The 20,246-nt window shown below is 34.8% G+C and overlaps 2 protein-coding genes across 2 annotated transcripts; one reads left to right on the top strand and one right to left on the bottom strand.

Moving 5' to 3' along the window:
• Nucleotides 1–2,436: 2,436 nt before the first annotated feature.
• Nucleotides 2,437–14,646, bottom strand: LOC107047745 (zinc finger protein 625). Its single transcript, XM_015270572.2, has 5 exons — nt 14,008–14,646; nt 10,804–11,028; nt 8,833–9,044; nt 6,087–6,506; nt 2,437–3,996 (listed from the first exon to the last, which is right to left on the bottom strand). The coding sequence occupies exons 1-5, from the start codon at nt 14,149–14,151 to the stop codon at nt 3,651–3,653; spliced, it is 1,347 nt and encodes a 448-aa protein (XP_015126058.1). The 5' UTR covers nt 14,152–14,646; the 3' UTR covers nt 2,437–3,650.
• A 2,908-nt stretch (nt 14,647–17,554) lies between these two features.
• Nucleotides 17,555–20,207, top strand: LOC107047763 (cilia- and flagella-associated protein 20). Its single transcript, XM_015270595.1, has 3 exons — nt 17,555–17,849; nt 17,936–18,280; nt 19,751–20,207. Exons 2-3 carry the CDS (start codon nt 17,987–17,989, stop codon nt 20,186–20,188), a joined length of 732 nt encoding a protein of 243 aa, XP_015126081.1. The 5' UTR covers nt 17,555–17,849; nt 17,936–17,986; the 3' UTR covers nt 20,189–20,207.
• The last annotated feature ends 39 nt before the right edge of the window (nt 20,208–20,246 follow it).

Below are 20,246 nucleotides of genomic sequence, written 5' to 3'. Positions count from 1 at the left end.
AATAACATATCAGTTTCATAATTTTCCGTTGATTAGAAGTCATTGCATTCTAGTGGTATTGAGCGTACTCCACGCTTAGAAGCAAGAGCCCCGTATGTGAGGGGTTAAACGATCTCTAGGGGCCGTTCTTTTCTTCGATGCTACAATCATTAAAATGACGACGCAGAGTTATCTTAATAGAATGAAGCCTAATTAAAATTCTATTAATTTACGGATTTTCACTAATTGGTACTTTAGCAGTCTAGAAGTGATTATTCTCAAGTCCCCCAACATCAGCTGCCATTCTATCACGCGGGGTTATGTTTAGAGAGAAAAGGAAATGCGGGCTATACGCATTCAAAACATTAAACTCGTATAAATTGATTAGTTATCAATATACATTCAGTGCCCGACAGCCTGGCGCAGTCGTTAAGGTCGTAGTATTATTTGCCGATTTCTGGTCCCGCATAAAGACATAAGAAACGTCAAAGACGCAGATGGACAGCTCCACATAGACACATGCTCGTCAAACTTCGTATTTTTACATTTCAGACCATTCTACATCATTTATAAACAAATTTTAAAAATCTAAAAATAGAAGGATTCCAACGCTTCCATTCGGAAGTAGAAATGTTATGCGTGATTGAAATATAACAATTTGGAGGTTTAAAATCAACAATTTTGTATAACGAAAAGGGTAAATGAAGTAATGGATAGGTTTCGAAATGCATTGGGTAATTAAAATCGTTTATTCTCACATTTAATGGTGCTAAAGTTCATTTTCATCGACGATAGGTTATTGGTAGTACAATTGGCACATATTTCATTCGATGGATTTCTCTTTGATTACCGTGGAATTTACTCAATGGACATTACTCAATTTATAGACTTATTTTTATTGACATCCCTAATGAACTAGGCTACTCAGACTTATTTTCTTACTACGTGATGTTCTTTCTAGCTCCTCAGTCATTCATGTGATTTGCTCTACCATTTATGTACGCACTCACGTAATCAATATTACTATTCAAAATTCATTGCTCACAGTGCATAATCACTGATTTTTTTATTCCTTTTTTGACAATCTACTTTGACACTTATTCTCGTACAGTCTTATTACCATCGTTTACATTGACATTGATTATTGTTTCCATCATCTACCATCGACCTCAATTAATTTAATTCCATTTGCTCTTTTCTACTCTCTATCTCCATTACTTTTACTTTCCACTAAAAACATGGACCTTGTCTATCCATTGACTAGAACAAAAATAATCTATAAAAAATTGAAAGAATAAATTCGGCGGGAATAGTACTTAATTTGGGCTTTTTTAAAATAAAAACGTCTTCTTTGCTTGTAAATAATGCAACAAATTAACAATTAACCAATTGATTGAATTCAGTGATCCCTGATTTATCACAGACCTATTTTTATGCAAATAATCTACGATTATCGAATTTAGCAATGATTAATCTTCAAATGGGTCAAGTCACCTCATACTTTAATAATAACTGGAGGTCCACTATTTCTCTCCAGCGTCACTCAATGAGTGATGCTCAGGAAAAACGAGCAAGTTCTCAAACACGTCTTGTTTGGGCCAACAAAATCGTTAGTTGAAAATTACCACAAAAATAATTGTTTATTTCGAATTTGAAAGTCGCAAACATGAATAATTGCTCTGCTGTCAATAACAACGAAATATTTGGCTCAAGAGGCAGATAATTCATACAAGACGATGTCTTTTCAGGATTCAAATATCTTATAGAAGAATGTTTATCAAGAAATATTTTGTCCCTAAGTTACAAGATTGCTGTCATATCATTATTATTATTTAATTTGAGAATTCATTTTTTGTCTGTGATAATTGAATAGCCGAAACTACACAATACTATCCCTCGTTTCGTCAGTCTAATTAGGAAGAACGAGGTCAGATTAAGGGTCACAAGGGCCAGAATGAAGGTCATCCGAATCTAATCCAAATCGACTTCTGGTGATGAAAATTTGATACTTGAAATTAAGACTCCAAAATTAAGGGTCAGAAATGAAGAATTCAAAAAATTTCAGGCGGCTGTATCTTCGATACAGCTGTAATTGTATGTGGATACGTCCATGGTCTTTCCTTCCACGGACGAAAAAATATAGAAAAACCTATCGAATTCGTTAGAAAATTCTATTGAATTTCTATTGAACTGTTCTATTAGTTTTTGGCCGATTCTATTGAAATGTTCAATAGAAAATATTCAGTAGAAAGAGTCAATAGAATTCAATTTCCTATATAACTTACTCTGTTGAAATATTTTCTGTAGAATTTCCTCGGCTCAAAGTTTTTTCGTTTGATTTTCTTGATGAGAAGAAAAGAAAAATAGAGTGAAAAAAACTTAGAAAATTTGAGTCGAGTATATTCTATAGAAAATATATGAAAAAAATATGTTATATAGAAGAATCGAATTCTGTTTACTTTTTCTATTGAATTTTTTTGTGCGTGTCTTTCTCGAATTTCCTAGAAAGTCCAGAAATACTAATGTTCTTTCTTGTTTGTAGTAATGTTCTTTCTTTGAATTTTCTCGAATTTTCTAGAAACTCCCTGAACTTCCTCGAAATTTCTCGAAACTCCTTGAATATTTTCGAAATTTCAAGAAACTGCTCAAATTATCTCGAAATGTTTAGAATTTTCTAGAATTACGATAGATGGTGCTGCACATAAGAATCGTTTCTCAAAATGACCCCCGATATTGAAACCATAGACGTATCCACGTCAAAAACCAAGAGTTCAAAAACTAGAGGTCACAAGGGTCAAAATAAGGCTCACGAGGGTTCTAATAAGGGTCAGAATAAGGGTCAGGGTGTCCTATATAGCAAGAGGCGTAGCCCCCTAGGCATATAAAATGAGTATTTGCCAGGAGCAAAATACGTATGAATAACGTATTGAAGAACGAGAAAGTAGTTCTAGAAATAACGAGAAAGTAGCACTAAACTTTTTTTGAAAAGACTAAATCTATTTTTGCTACAGAAATTTTCAATCTCGGTGCACGCCTCGCATGTTTGCCACAAAGAACTCTTTTTATCGTTTTTAACAAACGATTTATTTGGCACAAGTAAGACTTGTTTGAGAACTCTCCTGTTTTTATCTCCGTGTACTATGAAAAGAGGTATCCCGTCTTTTTCTCTACGATAATTAGTTCTTGAGATATTCGCAAAATAATCAATTTGAAATCTTCCAAAATCGTTCGTGAAACCTTGCTGTAAGATTTGATTGCTAAATTATCCTCGATATTCGGAGCTCATATTCCGCATGATTATGTAATTAGTAAACATTGTTCATCCAATTTGGCTTATTTCATTACTCATGTAAAATTCTACTTTAAACAGTAATCGGAGGAGTCAAAGTTTTTATCTGAACTCAGAATGCAAAGAAAAATTGCCTGATATGATTCATTGTGGCTATTATTGTCACAGGGATAAAGAAAAGGTTTCAATTGCATTACACATCCATCGATTTCTCTGCCTGGATTAATCCTTAGGTATTCTAGTTTTCTAAAAATATACGTTCTTCGCTTAAATTCATATTTCAACTATTTTATGACCTAAAAATACTTCGATATCACCTTTGGACTTGTGAAAGCCATGAAAACTACTTCTTCATCATTCTCTAGTTGTTTTTTATTGGCATTCATCTCATTAGATCTGCTGCTCGTTGTCTATCACGATGAACTTCACGTGGATGCATTCTTTTTCGATGCGAAAAGCAATTCCCGGAGCTGGCGAATGCCTTTGGACAGTAGGGGCATTGATATGGTCGAGCTCCTGTGTGTTGATTAATATGGAACTTCAAGTCTTGATTACGTTTGAAGGTTTTATCACAGAGGGGACAGGCATGGGGTCTGAGATCCGAGTGGGTAATGCTGTGGGCACGTAGAGTTGAATTTGTCGGGTAAACCCGGCCGCAGACACTGCAGGGGAACTGAATTCCGCCGTGGTATTCTTTGTGACGGAATAAATTCGATTGAGTTTTGAATCTGTGAAGTTCAAATCGTGAATAAGTTAACATGTACCGCAAAATTCGATAGACAGTCGTAGCGCGTTCACTGGGAAACTGTTTCGAAAATTTTGCCAATCGTTTGCCGACTAATATTGACGCAGAGAAAATTTAAAATGACCCCTTGACATTCTTTTCTAAACTACTTCCCTTCGCTGATACTTGCCAATAGCATTTTTTGATCAGTGATAAACAATATTTTTTCATCACGCTGTGCGAAAAAGTAACTTTTTAGGCACGCTTCGTGTGCCTAAAACGCCCCTTTTCCACACATTGTGATGAAAAATATTGTTCGATACTCGTGGGAAAAGTGTTTTTTGGCTCGTGGGAGGTTTATAGCGCGAGTCGAAGGCGAGTATAGTACATTTCTCGAGTGCGAAAACACTTTTCCGCACTCGTAACGAAATATACTATTCTTCTATCAAGACTCCCAATTTGAAAATTTAGGTGAATAGTTTATTTTTTAATCGACGCAGTGGAAGAACAAATTAACGCATATTTTCAACGAGAAAGTCGTTTTTATGGGTCAAGAACTGATATAAACAATTTTTTTTCTGAAAATTTACAATTTTTGCGGAGAAAAATACGTATAACATTTTTTTGTAAAATTAACACTGTAGCTGTCAGATTTAATTGAACAAAAAAGGTGGAAAAAATTCACCTCAAGGTTTTTCCCCTACTAATAAACTTACGAGGCTAAAAATTTAGGACAAATCTCTCCTAAACATGGATAACAAAGAATCAAACTTGCAGTCGAATACAAAACTTGACCCGAAATACCAAGCCGATAATTGGGAGAATCTGTCATATTTTCGTCAGAACACCGGAATCGTTATTTTCGTCACAAGGCCGAAAAAACTTTTTCGACACTGCTGCTACATTCACCTCGTGCCGAAAAGTCTTTCCGTATACTTATAAACAAAAAAGGCACAGTTCGGCCAATCGCTGAACGTAACACCACCGTCGAAAACTATTGTTCGACACATCTGAGACGGGAATTTTCAGCTCGTGTGATTGGCAGCGCCTCGGGCCGCCAACTTTACACTCGTGGAAATTCCGTCTCAATGGGATCGAAATACACTATTCTGAAGAGTGTGAAGGTTGCAGACCGATGCGAAACCGAGGAATACCATCACACGAGTCAGAAAACTTGTTTTCGGCCGAGTGACAAACATAATTTGTTTTCGCAATGTCTGTACACTGAGAAAAAAAATTACTTTTGCCAAATATCTATTTACTTGAGAGAAGTATTCATTGTTTCAATATTTCTCCAGTTAAGTTATTTCCAGGCAATCCTCATTAGGTTTCGATTACGTCAATTATATTGCTCTAGAGGATGATCATGTTAGTTATGATCTTGAGTGAACTTCTTCAACACTTATCGACATTGACAAATTAGTCGATATTCTTTCCTCTAGAAAATTAGAAATTTCGAAAAAATAAATAATCATTAGAGGAGTTTATCCAAGGTCATGTGCAGCATAGTCATCCTCTAGAGCAATATGATTGTTATAATTGAAACCCAATCAGGCTCGCCTGGGTATGACTCGATTGAAAAAATACGACTGTGAAAAAATAAATGCTTCTCTCAAGTAAATGGATATTTGGCAAAAATATTTTTTTTTCTCAGTGTAAACGGCATTTGACGCGCACGAAGTTCCCTAAAACGACGATTTACGCACCGTGTCATGAAAATAGGGGAGGGTAGGGCAAAACGGGCCGCTAGGGCAAAACGGACCATTGACAGAAAATTGGTAATTTTTGTTTTTTTTTCTTTCCTTCAAATCAGAAACACTGAATGTGTTGAATTAAAAGTGAGTTTCTTGAATCATAACCGTCACAGGGGTTTTATAGACAACAAGTGTCGTTGAACCGCAATTTGATCAGATTTTCTAATCATCTCAAACCATAAATGACTTCGAATTAGTTCCATTCGGAAGCAAAAACCAAAATTATCAATTTTCTGTCAGTAGTCTGTTTTGCCCGCCTGATCCGTTTTGCCCTACCCTTCCCTACTATTTTCTTTTTTAGTTTGATTTTATTATATATAATTATAAACCTGATACTTACATTCTCCCACAAATATCACATCCATATTTTCCTTTAGGCCTATGTGTTTCCAAGTGCACCTTCAGATTCCCTTTCGTTGATATCCTTTTATTACAAATTGGACAGACGAAACTAGAATTGCCCCCAAATCCACTGGAATTATCAGAATCATTATTGGGGACTAGAACACCGTTGTTAGAGTGAATGTCCTTCGTAATACTCTCTTGGAGTGATTTATCATATTGGTAATCACGATTAGCCCTTGGTATATGCGACCAAAGATGATTTTGAAGGATAAGTTGAGAGGAAAATGTTCTAGAGCAGATTGTGCAGTCGTAAGTCTTCTGGTTCGAGTCGTTCGATGGTTCTTGGTCCTCTTGAGATCTTACTGAATTGCCCCCGTTTATTCTATGACGTATTTCTGCATCTTCACACGAATCTCTGGGGAATATCAATGAATATACAATGGAATAATTCATTTTAGACATTATTCGATCAATCGGATGCAGATTATTTTGTCTATAGCTTTAAAACTAATGAGAGAAATCTTTCTTAGTTTCAGGAGTTCTCTACAAAAAAGATTCCTTATTACATGTGTACGTCCATATGAGAAAAGCCCACTTTGTCGCATCTACGCTGAGAGAAAAACAAACGTTGTCAAACAAGTCTTGTTTGGGTCAACAATATCTCTAGTTGAAAATTGCCAAAAAATAATTTATTTGGTTTGAATTTGAAAGTCTTCAACATGAATAATTGTTCTCCTTTTGACAGCAACGAAATATTTGGCTCAAGAGGCGGATAATTCACACCAAACGGTGCCTTTTCAGGATGAAAATATCTCATATAGAGGAAAATTTATCAGCAAATATTTTATTCCTAAGTTACAAGATTGCTGTCATATCATTATTATTGTTTCATTTAAGCGTTCATTTCTGGTCTGTGATTATTAGACCGCCGAAACGAAAAAATACTATCCCTTGTTTCGTATAAAACAAAGATCTTTCGGGAGCAAAATACGTATGGGAGTATCGAATAATGAAAGAGTAATGATAAAAATGACATTTCTTACGTGTACAGAGAATGCAATTTTTTTTTAACTACTAAAGCTATTTTTGTAACAAAAATTTTTCAGTCCGGCGTACTCTCTGCATGTTTGGCACAAAAAATCATTTTTTGATAATTTTCAAAAAACTATTTTCTTGGCACAAGTAAGACTTGTTGGAGAACTTAGTCGTTTTTCTCTCAGTGTAGTTTCCGAGATATTTTCGCTTTTCTCTCCACAACTTGCACTTAAACCAATATTAAATTATTCCTTTGATCTTCTCTAACGAAATAATTTTCTACGCTATCGAGGTCTTTTTGAGTTTGAAACGTGCGGAATGAAATCAATATTATCGGAGATATGTAATTCCATATCGACAAAGCGGGCTCTTTTCACCCGCACGTCCACACATTATTCATAGCAAAAAGAATAAATAATTAAATAATAACTCTGTATTTCCTCAGGATTCTCCTCCCAAACTCACGATTTTAGAAATCCACACGAGAATATTTTCTTGCATCAAGGAAATCGTCTTTGTTGAAAATAATTTTTTCTCTCAGTGCAGGGTAAACCGGGCAATTTCTGGACGGGGGGTAGTTTCTGGACAATTTCAACTTGCATTGCATATTCCATAAATAAAATGAAAATTGTACTGATTATTTCAACTTTCAGTTATACTACTCGTGTATAATCATGTGATTAACTATTTTTTCTATTGGTTAACATTTAATAAAGAAAAAAAATTTATGGGCCAGTCATCCAGAGAAATTAGGGGTTTCGGCTGCATTCAACCATTTCTTAATTGAATTATTCTTTTTGTTATTTTCACTTCAAATAATTTTTTTTCTGTACTGCTCACGATTTCTCGTCTGGGAATTGGTATTGCATACTTCCCGAACTCGAAAACTTGAAAATCACTACAAAAAAATCTTGGCCCGGGCTGCTGCGATGGGATTTTTTTCCTCGTGTAGTTGGCCAGTCCTCGCCTTCGGCTCGGACGCCAACGCCACGCGAGTAAAAAACCCCATCGCAGCAGCCCAGAAAAATACTATTCTGCTAATTAAAACATCCTTGAAGGTATGGAACCCATTATAGCCCCATTTAGGTGATTCTTTTATTTTAGATCCTACCACGAAACTCGAATTTCCCTTAACCGTCCAGCAATTGGCATGTTCACCCTACGCGGAGAGAAATATTCAAGAAAAATTACGGAACATTTCACGTCATCCGCAAGCGAGAATCGTTTTCAGTGAATTTCTATAGGAATATAAGAGAATCAATCTGAAATGTTCAGTAAATTCTCGGGTTTGTCACCGAAAAAATACGAAAAAGTCACGTAATTTTTCTGGAAGTTGTAAAATCTAACAGAAACTTCAAGACTGATTATGCCTCAGAACATGAAAATTCTTGGATGTTTAAGAATTTTTACGAAAAGTTCCGGAAAAATTACGGAACGTTTTGTTAAAATCTCCCCCTCGCGGTGACTCATGGCTAGCCGTGAGGCGTCGGACGGATGAGTAATTTTTACGGAACAGATCGTAGAATTTACGTGACGATTGACACTTTTTATTGAATTTTACTTCGCTCCCAGATTACGTTTCGAAACGTAATTTTTACGTCTTTTTTCTGGTAATTTTTATTGAATATTTCTCTCCGTGTATAATGAAGATCCCATGATATAAACAAAATAATGAGCAAATCAGCGTTCGTAAATTAAATACAAACTTTATGTGGAGTGGTTTCTTATCGTAATCCGAGTCTTCATCAGAAACATCTGGTGATGCTGAGCACTCCAGACCACACTGAAGAAATATCATGGGGTCAACCTTGACTTCCATTTCTTCAGTGGTTGAGGGAGTCCCCTCAGTGTCCGGTAAACGCAAAGGGACGACTGAAGAGTCTGGTGAGTTTGGGGATTCTGTAATATCTGCTCCGTCCTGTTAATTACAAGAATGCAAATAATTAGTGGACATACACATTTGAGTGAATTGAACTGCATTAATTTGGAAAATTCAATGAATTAATTAATTAAATTGATTGGGCTCAATGTAGACGAATAAATAATGAATTGGGCGAAAAGTTCCATTAGCACAACATATTCAATGATTACGGCCGCTTATATACTTCATCGGTCGGTACACATATTTGCGTTTTTGAATAATTGAGTTCACATGAGACAAATAATTGTGAAGAAACAATGTTCAATTAACAAATATTGTGGTTTGCAAAATTTACTACTGTAATAGCTGTCTAGCCAAAGGGACATCATAGTCGCGCTTATACACGGAGAGAAATGTTCAGTAAAAATTACGGAACTCACAATTCGCTCCCCGATCACGGAATCGACTCAGGAAATTTAAGTGACGGTATCGTAATTTTTCACAGGAGATTCAAAAATTTCGGAACGCTCTGAAAAAATTCCGTGACAGTTCCGTAAAATTTCCTACAACCACATTTCACTCCGGAATTACGGAAAAGATACGTAATTTTTATTGAATATTTCTCTCCGCGTAGACACCACTTACGCCCCTTAGGGGGTAATGCCCCTTCGGCTTTACGACGACGATTTGATTTCTTTAAATTATTAATTGAGTCAACATGTCAGGTGATATACTTTGATTAACAAAGAATTTTTACTTGAAGCTAGAAACTTATTTCTCTGTCAAGCTGAACCCTTCCACCTGAGTCGACCGTCAACAATTCAGTCAACTCATATAAGATGGGATTTCTTTCCTCAACTCGGAAGTTTCATCTCACTGTGTACCTGCCCTTTTCAAAGATCTTGGTCAATAATTTCGTTCCCTTCGGTTTCCTCCACTCGAGTGACGATCGTCACAACTTCATTAGAACCTCCGAGGGTCTATTCACAGGCGAAATCGTGGTGTCCCTCGCTGATGTAATCAATTGTAATCTCAGTGAAATCAATGTAATCATTGCAATCACATGATTACCATATTTGTAATCAAGTTTTGGTAATCCAGTGGTAATCATTTGTAATCACTGTAATCATTTGCAATCAGTGTAATCTTTCGTAGTTGCTTCTAGTGAGACCGTGAATTTTGTTTTTGAATTTTCGCGCGCGTCATTTCTACCAACAGCAAGTCTCAGAGATCCCTGGATCAATTTTTCTTGGAATCCCAGATGTTTATGGTTTAGACCTTGCATAGCCAATGCGTTTTGCACAGAGCATTTGTCCGTAGAAAATTGATTCAACAGAGTTAAAATTTCTTTTTATTCTGGAGAACCAACGACTGAATTATCTCTGAATTATCTGCTGGTAAGTTTCATTCTCCATCAATTGTAGATATTCAGTAAATTTATTTTGCTGATAGCACTTATAAATGCCCAAATTTTTAGATGAAGTGATGGAGACTGCATTCCTCTGTTATAATTCCCGCCCCTCCTTCCTCATTTCTTTGCAGGTTCTAATAATTGATTATTCCATCAATTCATATTTAATAAGAGGCCATTTTTTGTGATCTCAATGATTACAGATGTTTGATAATCACAGAATGTAATCGACGAAATCATTTGTAATTATGTAATTACATTCTGTGCTCTTGGTAATCACGGTTATCGCATAGGCAATGGTAATCAGTCCCATAGTCCTGGGTAATCGATTACATTTTGTAATCGCGGTGTCACCCAATTCGCCTGTGAATAGCCCCTCCAGAAGCTCCCTTCAAATCAACTCACTTTGTTCATCAATATTGTTCTCAAAAGTCCCCTGTAACTCTTCTCACTCTCCTCAAAGAAATTCTGATCGTCCCGTTTGACGTCATCATCACCGGAAGTTCCGTAAAATTGCGATTTGAGTCTCTCCTGTGCCCTGTGTGCCATGGTGGCGAACCGATGGATTCCATCGAGTCGTCTAACGCAAGTTCCGCACACAATCTTCGGTAGCCTGTCCTCCCTGGACACCTGGAGATTAGAATAACAAATTATTAAACTTCAGTTCAAAGCCGGTGGAAATCCACTTCACTCGAAGCTTCTCCGCCATTATGATAATAATTGTTATGTGCGGTCGATTTTCCGTCGAACGTCACCAATTCCCAGGATATTTCGCTGACGCTTTTGCATCCCCTACTCCGCTACCAATACCGATGCACGGAACAATTATATTTATAGACATCGATAGTTATATTACAACAGTAGTGTAGCGCGGAACGAGAGAGGTGACGAGAAAGAAAAAAGAGGAAAGAGGTAACACGGTATACAACGCTCATAGTCGCTAAATCGATAAAATGCTAATTTTTTCACACTTTGGCTCTCGGAGGACAAAATGGTCGACCCGCTGTTAATGGAAATAATTAAATGACTGAAGATTTAGGTCTAAAGGGTTCTATAGAGTACACTGAGAACTCAAAATTCTAATATCTGAAACATATTTTCTTGAGAGAAGTAAATTATTTTCAATGGCTTAAATCTCAGAATGTGGGCACTTCACGGAACGCGAATTAATTTTCATTCATCACTATCGTTCCGCGTTGCGTCATGAATATTTTACATATTGCAATATTGGAAGTGCATAACGAAAAAATCACGAAAACAATAAAGACTAGAAGATTGACGATTTTTCTACGCGATTTAAGTAAGTTCATTTGCGACAAAATCATACTTGAGTACAAGAATATTTCAAAGCATGAGGCCTTTATCGGGTCATGTGAGTTGAGATGCCTGAGAGAATCAAGCAATTGAAGAAAATTTACTTGTCTCAAGAAAATATGTTTCAGATGTTAGAAAATTTTTTTCTCAGTGTATTTACGATGGATCACATATGACCTATTGATTCCAAGATTTTCAGATTGCACTGAGAAAAAAAAGTTTTATGATGAAGCTAAACTTTTATTAAGAAATTCATGGCTGGGGAATTGACGGGAAAGAAGTATCTTGATCTTGATCTTAACTGAGAAAGATAAAACTTTTGTCAAGAGATTTTGTACTTGTCCCAGAGACGAAGATAATTTTTCTATGATAAGAAAGGGATTTTTTAAGTGAAGTCTAATTGAATCAATTTGCTCAGTCGTTTTTAAACTTAGTCGTTTTTGCAAAAACCATTTGGTCACATTCTTGTTGTGAATAAATTATCTCTCATCTTTCAGACAAGTACAAAATCTTTTGACGAAAGGTTTATTTTCTTAGTGCGAGATATTTTCTTTTCTATTTTCGAGCCATAAGTTTTTATTCAAGTAAAGACGAACTCCTGAAAAAAAAAATTTCTCCGTGTGGTTGTGGAGTCACGAAACTATCACACCTCATTGAATATCTCCAAATCAAGAAGATCTTCATGTCATGAAAATATCTTACACTGAGAAAGATAAAACTTTCGTCAAAAGATTTTGTATTTGTCCCAAAGACGAGGCTAATTTTTTATGACAAAAAATAGATTTCTCTAATCAAGTCTAGTTGCATCAATTTGCCCAGTCGTTTTTAAGTCCAAAATCCAAAATTTTTTAATGCAAAAATCATTTGGTCGCATTCTTGTTGTGAATAAATTGTCTCATCTTTCAGACAAGTACAGAATCTCTTGACGAAAGGCTTATTTTCTCAGAGTGAGATATTTTCTTTTCTATTTTCGAGCCATGGGTTTCTCATTCAAGTAAAGACGTACTTCTCGAGAAAAAAAAATCTCAGTGTGGTTGTGAAGCCATGAAACTATTACACCTGATTGAATATTTCCAAATAAAAAAGATCGTTATGTGCATTCAGAAATCTTCATGAAATTCCGCGACATTTTCAAAAAATTCAAATCGAAAGTGAATTTGATTGTTCCGTTAGGTCAGTTTATTACCGGAAGGACCATTGAATTATTTCCAAATCAAAAAGATCGTTATGTGCATTCAGAAATCTTCATGGAATTCCGCGACATTTTCAAAAAATTCAAATCGAAAGTGAATTTGATTGTTCCGTTAGGTCAGTTTATTACCGGGAGGACCATTGAATTATTTCCAAATCAAAAAGATCGTCATGTGCATTCAGAAATCTTCATGAAATTCCGCAACATTTTCTAAAAATTCAAATCGAATGTGAATTTGATTGTTCCGTTAGGTCAGTTTATTACCGGAAGGACCATTGAACTATTTCCAAATCAAAAAGATCGTTATGTGCATTCAGAAATCTTCATGGAATTCCGCGACATTTTCAAAAAATTCAAATCGAAAGTGAATTTGATTGTTCCGTTAGGTCAGTTTATTACCGGGAGGACCATTGAATTATTTCCAAATCAAAAAGATCGTCATGTGCATTCAGAAATCTTCATGAAATTCCGCGACATCTTCTAAAAATTCAAATCGAATGTGAATTTGATTGTTCCATTAGGTCAGTTTATTACCGGAAGGACCATTGGAATATACCTTTTCATTCTAGAAATCCAAGGGAAATATTCATTTCGTGTATCGAACTGAAAAATCTTCGGAAAAATGATCAAAAACTCTGATAAATATTGACATTTAAGATAATATAGATTGGAGCCCTCAAAAATTAAGATTGATATGCAAATTCCGTAAAAGTGTCTGAAACTCCTAGGGGAATTAACATGGGAAAAAACTGTCCAAAAATCTAGTGACTCTCAGAATGAACAGGTTTATTAAAAAAAACAATGTGGATGATTTTTTATAACTTTAGTGAACTTTGCGCATTTTGCACAATATGTTCCAGCAAGAAATTCAGTTTCAAAATAATGAAGAAGAGCAGCAACTGCACAATTTCTTGATTATTAAAATATCTTTAGACCTAAGTTGAAATCATCGTAAGAAATTCTTCTAAAAGGCTCCACAATCTACTAAAGATATTCGCAAAATAATCCGTTTAAATGTGTCGCAAATTTTTTAAATATCGAAAATTACTCTGGTATTCACGTTTCACATAACTGGTTCCAACTTCTAATTTGTACATACTCACCAATACATACAAATATTTCCTCATTTTCGTCTGTAAGTAATTTCTCCTCCCCTCCTCTTCAAAAATCTGCATGCTCTCTTCCTTCCCCACTGCACTCGCACAGACTCTACACAATTCATCATCATTCTTTCTATTTGTGTCCATCTCATCAATCTTTATCCCCAAAGACGCCGAAAATTGGTGAGAAAATAAAAATCACTGGATTTTCATGGCGACGAAATGATCAATAAAATCGATTCTTCAATCAATCGTAGCGTCGATCGCACGCGATTTACCACCGCTTGTGTCATCGACCCCATTGATTTCACGCATTTCCATGTTATCTTTACTTCTCAGTTCCTCTTCCTTCCTCGAAAGAGATAAACACAGAATAAATGCGAGACTTATTGATGTTACGACCCAACGTGAATGATTAATGAATAATTTTGAAGGAAGATTTTTTAGATTTATTTGAGTCTAGACGTGCACTCGTCCGTGTTGAGCACAATTTAAGGGAGTTCATCTAACAGAATTATTCGGTATTTTTTTTAAGGTACGTTGTAATGCCTTATGGCCACTGGGATTGGTGAGATTACTCTGAACGCGGTTCTCGTCGCTTTAAAAAGTACGTCGGCGCCGGGCGTCGGCGTCTCTCTCTCTCTCTCTCTCCCTCTCCCCCGAAACGAGTGCTCAATACAAAATATATAATAGCATTCGTCGATTTGAAAAAGGTACCCAACTTTTGTATGTGTGTATTTAGGTTTATATCAGTGTGTAACGAGAGGTGATCTTGCGCTCTGGACGGGTTTGTGTGTTGGGGAAACGAATAGCTTTACCCGCAGCGTAACGCGCAAACCCCGTTGGTTTCTACAAACGTATATTACAGGGATTTTAATTTCGGAGATGGTGGATATTAATGCTTTTACATCGACAAATGTTTATTCGGTTTAAGGAATTTATATTGTTGGGGAATTTTTGGGGTTCTGAGGATTTTTGAGCTTGCAGGGGGATCGCTTAGGGGCGGTGGGAAGAAAATATCTGAGTATAAGAAGAATCCAGGATTTGTGAGGCATTCATCATGTCATTGAGACGCCATTTTAATCCGATAGTCTGGGAAATGACATCATTGTAAATAGAGATTTAATGTTTTTGTTTTTGGGAAACCGTTCCGGGATTCTTAAGGGAATTCTGGGGAAGAGGGTTAATTAAAATTTAAATCGCAATTAAATTAAATTGCTTGAGAAAAATTTGAAAAAATCATGAATGTTCAGCGTCATTGAAGTTACATTTTGTACTGAATATTTTTTTTTAACGTTCGTTGTTTATAAATAAATAGTTAAAATTGTTTAAACTTTCAGAAACCTCATTTTTTTAGGCGTGAATTCGATTTCTGGTGAAATTCTGAATCTGAATAAATTTGGTACGATTCCTAATGAATGATTTTTATGGCGAAAAATCGATTGTTGTAAATTATGTGTAGAAACGCCTCGTCATGTTCAAAATTTGCAATTTTTAAATTATTTCATCAATCTTCTTCCGACAGTCAATTTTCTATTTTTTTTTTTTAGATTTTTAAGAGGTTTTCTAACGGTTTAACATCGAGATTCTAATTCAGACCTGGAAAGTTTATATAATGAAATAATTGGAAAATGTCTGGAAACTTAGGGTCAAATGGAGCTCAAATGAAAGGGCTGATGTTCGACTGCAAAAGTAGAAAAGCTTTTCACTGGAGAAAAAATAGCCAAAGTACTTGGCATCCATTTTCAATAATCAAATTTGTTAATTGAATTGCGTGAGAAAAATTTGAAAAAAAATCATGAATATTCAATGTCATTAAAATTACAACTTGCACAGAATTATTCATTTTTTAAAAATTCGTTGTTTATAAATAAATAATTGAAATTGTTTAAATTTTCCGAAACCTGATTTTTTTAGCCATAAAATCGATCTTTGGTCAAATTCTGAATATGAATAAATTTGTTAGACTCCGAACAAATTATTTGTATAGTGGCCAATTGATTGTTCATAAATTATTTATAGAAAATGCTTGTAATTTTCAAAAATCGCAACTTTTCAATTATTTCACCAATCTTCCTCCAAAAGCAAACTTTCCAATTTTTTTTCAGATTTAAAAAATGTTTTCTAACGATTCAGTATCGAGATTCAAATTCAGACCTGCGAAGTTTAAATAATAGAATCATTGTAAAATGTCCGGAAACTTAGGGTCAAATGTGACTCAAATGAAATCTCTGATGTTCGACTACAAAAGTAGAAAAACACTTGGATATCCTTAATTTCAATAACTGAGTCATTTAATTTCGAAAATATATTATCTTCACTTTAATAAGGATAACGTAATGTTTTTAATATAAACAACAAATAAAGTGGAAAGGGTGGTGAACGAGTCTGATTTGGTTACAGATTTTAAAATGAGAATCAGCATGACGTTCCTCTGAGTTGACCGAATTAAACAACGTGAAATAATCAATTAATTCTATTCTAGAGTTGCACAGTGTGAGGATAAAAATGGATGATTGAATACTTCAGGAATTTTCTATTTCGACTTGCAACTGTCGGAGAATTATTGGAGGAGTTATTATTAACAGGGAGAATTGAAAGACATTGAAAAATTTTTATCTTCTTCATTAGAAAGAAAAAATGGCTCCTATGAATTTCGTTATTTTTCTTCGTCTACTACTGAGAAAATGCTGCAAAGCATCAAAAACGTCGGTGTTTCTTGTTCAGAATGAAAGTGGAATAGACATCTTTTCAATCCAAAATTTTCAAATTTAGGTAATTAAAAAACAACAGTGGAAAGATGTACAATTGCTGTTTTTTTAATAATTTTTCTCTGTTTCTAGTTTTATTCAGTTGAAATAATTGAATTGTCCAATTTGCACGTTCTGTTCGGCGTAATCTGAAGAGTCAAGACAGACGCTCGAATATTCTTGGAATGGCCTACTTCAACGCCCTGACCTTAAAGGTTCATCCATTCATTTACAGAAAAAATTGGAAAGAAAACTCATGCTTTAAGAAGCACGTTTTTGTTCATTTTTTTTCTACAGCGAAGTGGTAAACTAGGATAAGTGCAAAAATGTCACTTTTACAGGAGAGTTAATAAATTTAACCACGTTTGGAGAATTTTCGATTCAGGCAAAAGAAACATTTTCAAAAAAATTGCAGTTATCCTAGTTTACCACTTCGCTACAGTTTTCTTCTCTCTCATTTCATCGCATACAAATTGTTTTAAAAGCAATTTGTCCGTTCAGTTTTTCAATTTCTACCCTTCAGAAATGCCTCGACAGAATATATTGTAAAAAACGTCAAAATCATGCTCTCTATCCCTCCAGTGTATGAATTCTTTCTTTTTGTTCAATGTTAACAATTGAAAAAACATCGACAGATGGATTAAAAGGGGCTGAAGGGAGGTAGTAGTTGATTGTAGTTCTAAATACAAACCCCGGATATAAAAGAATCATTGCGGCTGGAGGTGGATACCACCCACTCGTTAAAAAAAATCAATACTTAATAATTACCAATTAATACCACCTGCACATGCGTGAGCGATTGTGAGGCATCGTTTGTTTCTCCCTTGTCTGGCGCAGGATAAAATTACACATGTGTATTATTACAACCATTTCTATCAATAATTTCTATTGAACGGAAATTGAAAGCATTTGAGTGAATTTATAAAAAATTCGATGTCTGTGCCAGGAGTGGACGCTTCTTCGAAAAAACGAAACCGAAATGTATTGGAAGGTCGCTTTTGTGGCTGAAGAAATTCCCAATTTTTTCACTATTTTTTACCAAAATCGCTCATTACTCGAAGTACTTCTGACCCACAAGATGTGAAAAATCAATTCGTTACGTAATACTACTTCCTATTAAATTGAAGAAATTTAAATCGTTGAAACAAGAGATAATCGGACTAACCTTTTAACCTTTTTAGAAATTTATAATCAATCAAATTGGAGGAAAATTTTTTGAAAAATTCTCTGTGATGCTTCATGTGGAGGGTTTCGAGTCATTATTGAGTAGCGTGGCTGACAGACCTTTGAGCCTATGGGGGAAGAATGTTGCGTTGGACGGAAGTGTGAAAAGGGTCGAGGATGAGGCGTTGAAGGGCGACCGGGTTATTGAAATAATCGGAAGAACAGAGGGAAGCACTTCCAGGGATGCTCTTCCCACTTGCATCCATTGTCCCTCGGGTTCTAATGAATTCCTCCAGACTAAATTACCAATTCTCGTTTTTGTGATAAAAAATCTTAAACGAGAAGGGAAAATTGAATTTCAGGTTTGATTATACTCATTTCTCCATGGTTTTGTGTGGTTAATTAAGAATATCCAAGTATCTTTTATTGTTTGGTACAAACCACACGATAGATTTAACCGTTTTAATCATCAAATTTGTCAATTAAATTGCATGAGAAAAATTTGAAAAAAATCATTAACCTAATCAGCGTCATTAAAATTACATTTTGCACACAATTTTTTTTTTTTAGATTTGTTGTTTATTGATAAACTATTGAAATTGGTTAAACTTTCGGAAACCTTATTTTTTTGGGCATGAAATCCATTTCTGGTAAAATTCTGAATATGAATAAATTTATTATGATTCCGACCAATTGACTTTTGAATGGTTGAAAATTGATTGTTTCTAAATTATTTGTCAAAAAAACTCGTAATTCTCAAAAATTACAATTTCTTAATTATTTCATAAACTTTATATTTTTTTTTAGATTTTAGAGATTCAAATTGAGAACTACAAAGTTTAAATAACCAAATCATTGTAAAATGTCGGGAAACTTAGGGTCAAATGGGGCTCAAATGAAAGCTCTGTTTGACTACAAAAGTAGAAAAACATTTCATGAACCAAAAATCCCCAGAGCCTTAAGGACATCCAAATGTCTTTTACGGTTTCCTACAGACCACATTCAATCGTTTTAATCATCAAATTTGTCAATTAAATTGCGTGAGAAAAATTTGAAAAAAATCATTAATCTAATCAGAGTCATTAAAATTACATTTTGCACAGAATTATTATTTTTTTAGAGATTTGTTGTTTATTAATAAATCATTGAAATTGTTTAAACTTTCGGAAACCTTACTTTTTTGGGCATGAAATCCATTTCTGATAAAATTCGGAATATGGAGAAATTTGTTACGATTCCATTTTCAAAAATTACAATTTTTTAATTATTTCGTAAACTTTGATTTTTTTTCAGATTTTGAACATATTTTCTAACCGTTCAATATCAAGATTCAAATTCAGAACTGCAAAATTTTAATAATAAAATTATTGTAAAATGCCCGGAAACTAAGGGTCAAATGGGGCTCAAAAGCTCTGATGTTCAACTAGAAAAGTAGAAAAGCATTTCATTGAACAAAAAATAACCAAAAAAGCACTTGGATATTTTTAAATATTTTTTTCTTTCATTCGAGAGGAAGTTCATCAATTTTTAGGAATGGAAAAGAAGTTAATTTGAGTAATTACCGGATTATTCCGCTAATGAGTGATTTTAGAAGTAATTATCGTTCATTTTTTCAAGGAGACGTTCTTCATGAGAAATGATTCCTGTCGTGAAGAAGGTCTCTTGACGTTTCCTCTAAAAATGAATGCATTGAGGGGATGTAATTGCTGTGTCTAGCTTATTTTCTCATTCATGACTAATGTAATCCAAAACGATCAGAAGAACATTTTTCGGGCAAATTGTTTCTATCCTCGGGAAGTTAATTAACACGCCAATAACTTTCATTCATTCAGGTCACCGATAAATTGCAATTCAGAAGAAGATTCATTTTAATAACTAACGCAATTCGAGAGAAAATTCCAAAAATCACCCCCACTACTGCTTTTCTCCCCTTCTCACTCGATGATGGCTGGAACATGCTGGAAATAGATCTTCGAAATTTATGTAAAGAAGTTTATCTCACTGACTACATCTCTTTGAACCGAATCATAATTTACCCCAATTTTCGAGTGCGGAGGATTTACCTGCAGGATCGTCACTACGAGCAAAACGAAACTCCAAAGGAAATTTTCGATACGCTAGCTGAATTTTACAAGTTTAGGAAAAAAACCATCAAGGCTGTCGATAAAAATTGTCAGACACAAATGTTAACGAGAAAAATCGTTCAGAAACCGATAAAAAAGAAGAAAAAAAAGCGGAAGAGTGAAGAAGAAACTTCAATCAACAGTTGAATCCACGAAGAAACTTATAAAAACTGATTGAATTAATGTTTTCAATGGATCATAAATG

This window comes from Diachasma alloeum, unplaced genomic scaffold, assembly GCF_001412515.2.
Source record: "Diachasma alloeum isolate Michigan unplaced genomic scaffold, Dall2.0 Dall_scaffold_78908, whole genome shotgun sequence".
NCBI classification, from domain to species: Eukaryota; Metazoa; Arthropoda; class Insecta; order Hymenoptera; family Braconidae; genus Diachasma; species Diachasma alloeum.
Note: the sequence above shows the minus strand (reverse complement) of the source record. Positions and strands in the feature narration are given on the sequence as shown.